Source organism: Sapajus apella, unplaced genomic scaffold (assembly GCF_009761245.1).
Source record: "Sapajus apella isolate SASKATOON/1434 unplaced genomic scaffold, GSC_monkey_1.0 scaffold276, whole genome shotgun sequence".
NCBI lineage: Eukaryota > Metazoa > Chordata > Mammalia > Primates > Cebidae > Sapajus > Sapajus apella.
The window spans coordinates 166,614-174,270 of NW_022437216.1; the positions used below are offsets into that span (position 1 = coordinate 166,614).

General features: G+C 44.9%; 1 protein-coding gene across 1 annotated transcript in view; it reads left to right on the forward strand.

The window, feature by feature from the left end:
- Nucleotides 1-1,256, forward strand: part of ACTG2 (actin gamma 2, smooth muscle) — a 31,435-nt gene extending 30,179 nt beyond the window's left edge. Inside the window, exon 9 of the mRNA XM_032272025.1 lies at nt 1,035-1,256. Coding sequence (XP_032127916.1) covers nt 1,035-1,178 — 144 coding nt within the window. The 3' untranslated portion in view covers nt 1,179-1,256. The remainder of the gene's footprint in view (nt 1-1,034) is intronic.
- Nucleotides 1,257-7,657: the final 6,401 nt, after the last annotated feature.

The window sequence follows — 7,657 nt, forward strand, 5'->3', positions numbered from 1 at the left end:
GTGATCCACCCGCCTCGGCCTCCCAAAGTGCTGGGATTACAGGCTTGAGCCACCGCGCCCAGCATGACAACCAATTTCTAAAAGCTAAGCCCAAGATTCCTAGTGGAAAGCATGAAAAATGTAAATATAAATTTGAGAAGTTCTGAGATATAATTGGCTGATGACCAATAGCTCAAAACAGGGTTTGGGTAGACTGGTTTATACTCAGGAATGGAGGAAGCCAAGCCCCACTTGTCCATGCACCCAAACTCCAAGCAAGAACATAACAAGGTTCCTCTTATAGATATTTGTATCAATCAGCTATTGCTGAGTAATAAACAACTGTGGAATATCAGGGGCACATAACAGGGAGCATTTATTGCTCATGCATCTGTGGGTTAGCTGGGACTTAGCTGATCAAAGTCAGGCTTGGCTAAATAAGTGGCTCTGCATTAAGTAGCAGAGCATTATATAGTAGCATTTACATTATATTAAGTGCAGGTCCAGCCAGCTCAGGTCAGGACCATATTTCTTATTAATGGGACCAGGCTGAAGGGCTAGTTGCTCCCCAGGGGCAGCTCTTCTCATGAAGATGGCAGCACAAGAGAACATGCCCAGGCTGGGCACAGTGGCTCACACCTGTAATCCCAGCACTTTGGGAGGCCGAGGCAGGTAGATCACGAGGTCAGAAGTTCGAGACGAGCCTGACCAATATGGTGAAACCTCGTCTCTATTTAAAAAAAAAAAAAGAGAACAGGGCCAAGTGCACAAGCATATTTCAAGCCCCTATTTGTGTTATATCTGCTAATATCCCATTGGCCAAAGCAAACACAATGCCCAGTCCAGAGTCACAGGGAGCAGTGCACGCTTCCCATCGAGGGAATAAAGGAAGGGTGAGGAAGTGAAGGTTTTGAGCAATAATCTAATCTATCACAATGTTTCTCCTGTTCTTTTCTGACCACAGGGCTGCCCTTTTCTGGGATAAGTAGATTTTTGGATCACCTTGCTTATTCCCTTGGGGACTGATCATGATTCACCACATTTGTTGTTTGCAGATCATTGCTCCCCCAGAGCGGAAGTACTCAGTCTGGATCGGGGGCTCTATCCTGGCCTCTCTCTCCACCTTCCAGCAGATGTGGATCAGCAAGCCCGAGTATGATGAGGCAGGGCCCTCCATTGTCCACAGGAAGTGCTTCTAAAGTCAGAACAGGTTCTCCAAGGATCCCCTTGAGACTACTCTGTTACCAGTCATGAAACATTAAAACCTACAAGCCTTACTTCTCTGTGTGGGGTTCTTTCTTCCAGGGCTATGTCTCATACACAGTGCTAAGGATTTTTCACATATTACTTCTTTTTTTTTTTTTCAAAGATGGGGTTTCACCATGATGGCCAGGCTGGTCTTGAACTCCTGACCTCAGGTGATCCACCCACCTCGGCCTCCCAAAGTGCTAGGATTACAGGCGTAAGCCACCGCACCCAGACTCACATATTACTTCTAATCTATGCAATAATGCAGTAAGGTAGGTGCTATTATTATCCCCATATTGCAAATGAGGAAATTGAGGCTCAGAGAAGTCAAGGACTTGCAAAGATCACGCAGATTCAAGATTAAAATTCAAGTATCTGACTGCAAATCTAGTGCTCCTACTCTGTCATCTTGTCTTCTTTTCCTTGAATGTAAGTAAGAATGAGGTTAGATGACTCTTGGGATGGGGGGAGAACAGGCTTTCAGTGATGTAAGTCCTTGTGCTCAAGGGCAGTTCACTAGGGAACATGAATACAGATTCATCACACAGGCTTTCTGGACGTGACACGAGTAGTTCACACACAATGGTTACTGTCACTCACGTGAAGGAGGGTCACCATGGGCGTAAGATCTTTATGAGGTCGTCATTGAGGATTAGACTGTATTTTTTTTTTTTTTTTTTTGAGACAGCCTCATTCTGTTGCTCAGGTTGGGGTGCAGTAGCATGATCTTGGCTCACTGCAACCTCTGTCTCCCAGGTTCAAGTGATTCTCCTGCCCCAGCCTCCTGAGTAGCTGGAATTAGAGGCGTGCTACCACGTGCAGCTAATTTTTGTATTTTTAGTAGAGACGGGGTTTCACCATGTTGGCCAGGGTGGTCTCAATCTCTTGGCCTCGTGATCCACTGGCCTTGGCCTCCTAAAGTGCTGGGATTACAGGCGTGAGCCACCGCGCCCGGCCTGGAGGAGCAGCTTTCATAAGCCCTTAGGGGATTTCTGTGTGAGGATGGGTTTCCCAGAGCAGACCCTGAAATGAGGATTCCCTGCAAATGACTTATTAAGGAAGTGCTCTGAGGAGAGCTGGTAAGCAGAGTTGGGAGTGCAGAAGAGGAAAGGGGAGGAAACCTGGCAAGGGGGCAATTGCAGGTAAAGTCCTGGAGAGCGCAGCTTCAGCCTGGCCTGGCCCACCAGGAGCTCTGGAGTCTAAGGCAAGCTGGTGGCGGCAAGAGAGCCAGGTGTTTACAGTCCCACCTGCCAGTAATTGGTGAGGGCACTCCCTGGGGGGACTGAAGTCCTAGGCTTTCCACAATAGATGCTGGGCAAAGGGCTCCTCCAAAGAAGAGCTGCAGGCTATGGCTGTTGGAAGAGAAAGCACAGGAGGAGGCAGGAGAGATCTGAGATGTAGGACACTGACACTGTGCTATGGAGAGACATCCGGACCTCCACATGCGGAAGGGCAGGCTGCCCAGGCCATTCCCACCAACCCCCCACCCCGCACCCATCCGACCTTCCTTTCCCCTCCTTCCACCCCATTCCAGTCTTACTCCACTTCAAGTTTAAAAAACACTGTGGCCGGGCGCGGTGGCTCAAGCCTGTAATCCCAGCACTTTGGGAGGCCGAGGCGGGTGGATCACGAGGTCAAGAGATCGAGACCATCCTGGTCAACATGGTGAAACCCTGTCTCTACTAAAAATACAAAAAATCAGCTGGGCATGGTGGCACGTGCCTGTAATCCCAGCTACTCAGGAGGCTGAGGCAGGAGAATTGCCTGAACCCAGGAGGTGGAGGTTGTGGTGAGCCGAGATCGCGCCATTGCACTCCAGCCTGGGTAACATGAGTGAAACTCCGTCTCAAAAAAAAAAAAAAAAAAAAAAAAAACACTGTGGGTGTGGAGTTATCCACTGATAGAGAGAGGGACAGTGGCTTGAGGAAAGTGGAAATCCAACTGGAAGTCTATTAAAGATCAACAGAAGTCAGGTGTGGTGGCTCACACCGGTAATCCCAGCTGCTTGGGAGGCTGGTCTGGGAGGATCATTTGAGCCCAATTCAAACCAGCCTCTGACAAGCGAGACCTCATCACAGAGAGAGAGAGAGAAAGAGAGAGAGAGAGAGAGAGAGAGAAACAATGTCCCCGGCACTGAGGGCCCATGAAGACAGCCATTACTTATTATGTGTTATATAACGTCTATTGGGTGGTAACTATGTGGCAGGTGCTGTAAGTGGAATCTCTCTCTTAATCCTCACCCCCAGGTCACTGGAATCCAGAGCCCACACTCTTAACCACCTTTTTTACATGTCTCCCTTTATGATTAGGTGTATCAATACAGTTCATTCAGGGGAGCAGAGCCACTATGGGTATTATGGTAATAAGGGCTTTATTACAGGAATGAGACTTTACCCAAAGCCTGAAGGAGCTGAGGAAGTGAAAGTCAGCAAGGCACTGTGGGATAATCCAAGAGGAGAGTCACAAATGGGTGGAGGACTAGGTGAAACCTATCTGCTGGGCACCTCTGTCTGTCACAGCATCTGACTAAAAGATTTCCACAGAGGAGTGGCTGACACTTCCACTCTGCCTTCCAAATCTCATCCCAGGTCCTCTTTTGGCCAGCTCTAACTCAGATCCTTGTTGGTAGGGCATTCTGGAAGTGTGCTTACCAGTTTAACCAAATTGATTTAGCACAATCCAGCACATTAGAAAATTTTCAATGTAGGTGAGATATAGATGACTAAAAGTCCAAGCTGCAGAAGAGTTTGGGGCACATTTTTATATGTGTATCTCCCTTTTTTAATGGCTGCATGACATTTTAGATAATATTGGTCAGCATTTTGTGTATATAGTAGCATTTACTAACACTGGAAAAACAGTAAATCCTTCAGAGCTGCAATTCAAGGACTAAGCAGTGTTTGGCATGCAGTAGATGCTGAGCAAACATTGAATGAATGAATGGATACTGAATGACTAGAGTTCCTGCAGGGCAACATCAGCTCTTATTCATCAACTCCAGCAGATATTTGAAAACTGCACAGGGGCAGGAAGTGGCCTCATTCTCCCAGGTAAGGGGGAGGTAATTCTACTCAACAATGTGCCACTACTTTCAGTCTTCTGGCTAGCACCCGAGTGGGATGAAAACTCCCTGTTTACTGCTTCCCAGAGGAACTGATCACCACCTCTTTGAGGTGTCTTCTTTGTTCATGATGATCTCCTTAACTGTACTTCCTCATGCATAAAGGTGGGGCCCCAACCCTCTTCCTTGGCCACAACTGATTGAACCAAGATTAGATAACTGAACATAGCTGGGCCAGTAAGATTCTCCCTTCTGGGAATTTGGAATTGGGACCAAAAAAATATGACATTTAACAAAACAAACATAAATAAGTAAAGGGGGATAGAAAGATTATTACTAATGATATAAAGATAACTGACAGGCAATTTAGGCAAAAGATACTGAAATGACCAATAAACATATGAAAAGATGTTTAACTTCATTAATCAGCAGAAAATGCAAATTAAAACCACAATACGTTATAATTATAAACAGCAAAATGGATAAAATAAAAAAAGCTGACAATATCAGCTGTTAGTAAGAATGAAGGACTACCAGGAGGGGGAGGAGAAGAAAAAAAAAAAATATATATATATATATATCTCAATCAAGACAGTTGCAGGTGGTTAAAAAAAAAAAAAGAATGAGGGACAACCAGAACTCTCTCTCACTGAATATGGCGGTGTCAAATAGAACAATCAAACACTGTGGAACTATCAATTATTTGGGAATATCTGTCAAAGCTGAGCATATACACGTAACTTATCACACAGCAATTCCACTCTTAGGTATATACCCAAGAGAAATGCATACTTTTATTTACCAAAACACATATACAAGAATATTTATCGTAACACTATTCATTATGGCTCAAACCTAGAAACTTCCAAGTACATGGCGGTATAGTGGCATTGTGGAATACTACATAGCAACAAGAATGAGTGAACAACTAATTTGTTCAACCTGGACGAATCTCACAGATATGTTAAATAAAAGAAGTATTTACTATATAATTCCATTTATATAAAGAAAAGGCAAAGCTAATCTCGACTGTTGAAATCAGGCTAATGTTACCTTTGGGGGATAGTAACCGGCAAGGAGCATGGAGGATTCTGGAGATGAGGATAATGCTGTTTCTTTATCCGAATCCAGGTAGCATGGGACTGTTCCCTTTGTGAAAATTTCATTGAACTGTACATACAATACTTCCTCGTTTCCTCACTACCTACTATGCTTCACCATAAAATTTAAAAAAATAATTTCCAAGAGCTTTGTTACTGGTGGAGGGTATCCAGGTTCTTGACATTTTGAACAAACAATTGGACAAAATGCACAAACACAGCAAAGAAAGAATGAAGCAGATGTATTGTAAACCAAAGAACGCTCCACACGGTAGGAAGGGCCTAAGCAACCAGCAATTATAGAATTTTCTGGGGTTTAAATACCCTCTAGAGGTTTCCCATTGGTTACTTGGTGTACACACTACGAAAATGAAGTAGGGGTCAGCGATCAGTCTGATTGGTTGCAGGAGGGGACCAATCAGAGGCTGAAGAGAAGATACAAAGTTATAGCCTATGCAAATAAAGACTTGGCCTGCCACCAGCCTGATTGGTTGCCGGAGGGGACTTTCAACTTTTCATCTGCCACCCAAAGTGGGGGTTGCAAAGGGATTAGCCTCTGGTCCTTTTGTTACCTGAGCTGGAAAGTTGGGGTTTTCCTTTTGATTTAGTTCTAGGAAGTCAGCCTGAATTAGCTTTAGGTTCCCTGTCTCCAGACCCTATTCTCCCGCCTGTAACATTCAGGAAATTAATGCCTGCCTGCAGACAACTTCCTCATTTAACTTTCACAACGCCCCTGAGGCAGCAAGACCTTGGCAATGCTGAGAGCCTTTCAAGCTTTTTTGAATGGATATTTTCCAAGTCTGAGTTTACCTAGGTTAAGAAATGTAAGCAGTATTTTTTTTTACAGAAGTGGCTGCTGGAGTGGGGATTTGAATGGGTAGGACTTTAGCCGCTCCAGTAGCCATCAACGCCCCACCCTGGTTATCCTAAAACGATTCCATCCATTTAGAAAAATAAAGTGCTTAGTACATAAGCGTGACCTCAGCCATCCTATATACACATCAACATAAGAAAAAGGTCCTGTGCTTTTTACTGGAACAGCTTCAAGACAGGTATCCGAACCCCTGGCTCCTCCCCAGTCCCCTTGCAATCAGATCCTTGTCTTCTAAAACCTGCCAAACCTAAGAGTGCTGCCTGAAGGCGGGTTTAGCCTGTTGACTCCTGGTTTTGACTCTAGTGATTTACTTTTGAGATTGTTATGAGGACGGGGTGTGGCAAGACAAGGCCAGTCCCGCCTCATCTGTGGCAGCAACGCAGGTCCCTGCCCTCCTGCTGAGCACACGTCACCAATAGCAGGACTCAAGTTTTATACACCGGCAAGTCTCTACCGCCGTTGCTCACGTCCACAGAACCCAACCAACCAGGTTTAAACGAGCTCCAGTCACATACCTGAGCCATCACCACCTTATCCTGAAGGAATTTTGGCTATTATGCAAATCGATTGACCAAACATTTATTTACTTATTCAAGACACAAACTAAGAGATGGGCTGTAGCCGATTATCTAATTTGTTAGTCAATATGCCAGCAGTGTGCAGGTAATTACAGGGAACAGAAAAAAGTTAAATTGGTTGTAGTCATTAGATTATTTTCCTACTTTAAAACTTCCATTTTCTTCCCATATTAAAATAAAAACCAGACAACAAGCACGGGTAGGGGGGTGGCGGAAATCTCCTCTTAAAATTAAAATTTCTAGGCCGGGCGCGGTGGCTCAAACCTGTAATCCCAGCACTTTGGGAGGCCGAGGCGGGTGGATCACGAGGTCAAGAGATCGAGACCATCCTGGTCAACATTGTGAAACCCCGTCTCTATTAAAAATACAAAAAATCAGCTGGGCATGGTGGCGCGTGCCTGTAATCCCAGCTACTCAAGAGGCTGAGGCAGGAGAATTGCCTGAACCCAGGAGGCGGAGGTTGTGGTGAGCCGAGATCGCGCCATTGCACTCCAGCCTGGGTAACAAGAGCAAAACTCCGTCTCAAAAAAAAAAAAAAAAAAAAAAAATTAAAATTTCTATTAGTAATTTGATTTGTCTTCAATTATAAAATTTATTTTAAAGTTACAAACAATAACTTTAGGTGGATTGTAGAGTTATGTCTCTTTTAAAATGTTACCAATAAACAAAAACCGAGGAGCCACTCGCACTGCAACTCCTGTTACTAGCAAATTCTGCACTCTTGCAAAACTCTTCCCACAGCGCTTCTTTACAAACATCGCGAGAGCAGAGTAGTCTCTGGGCGCACCCCGTCGCATGTTCAACCCCTCCCACTTCC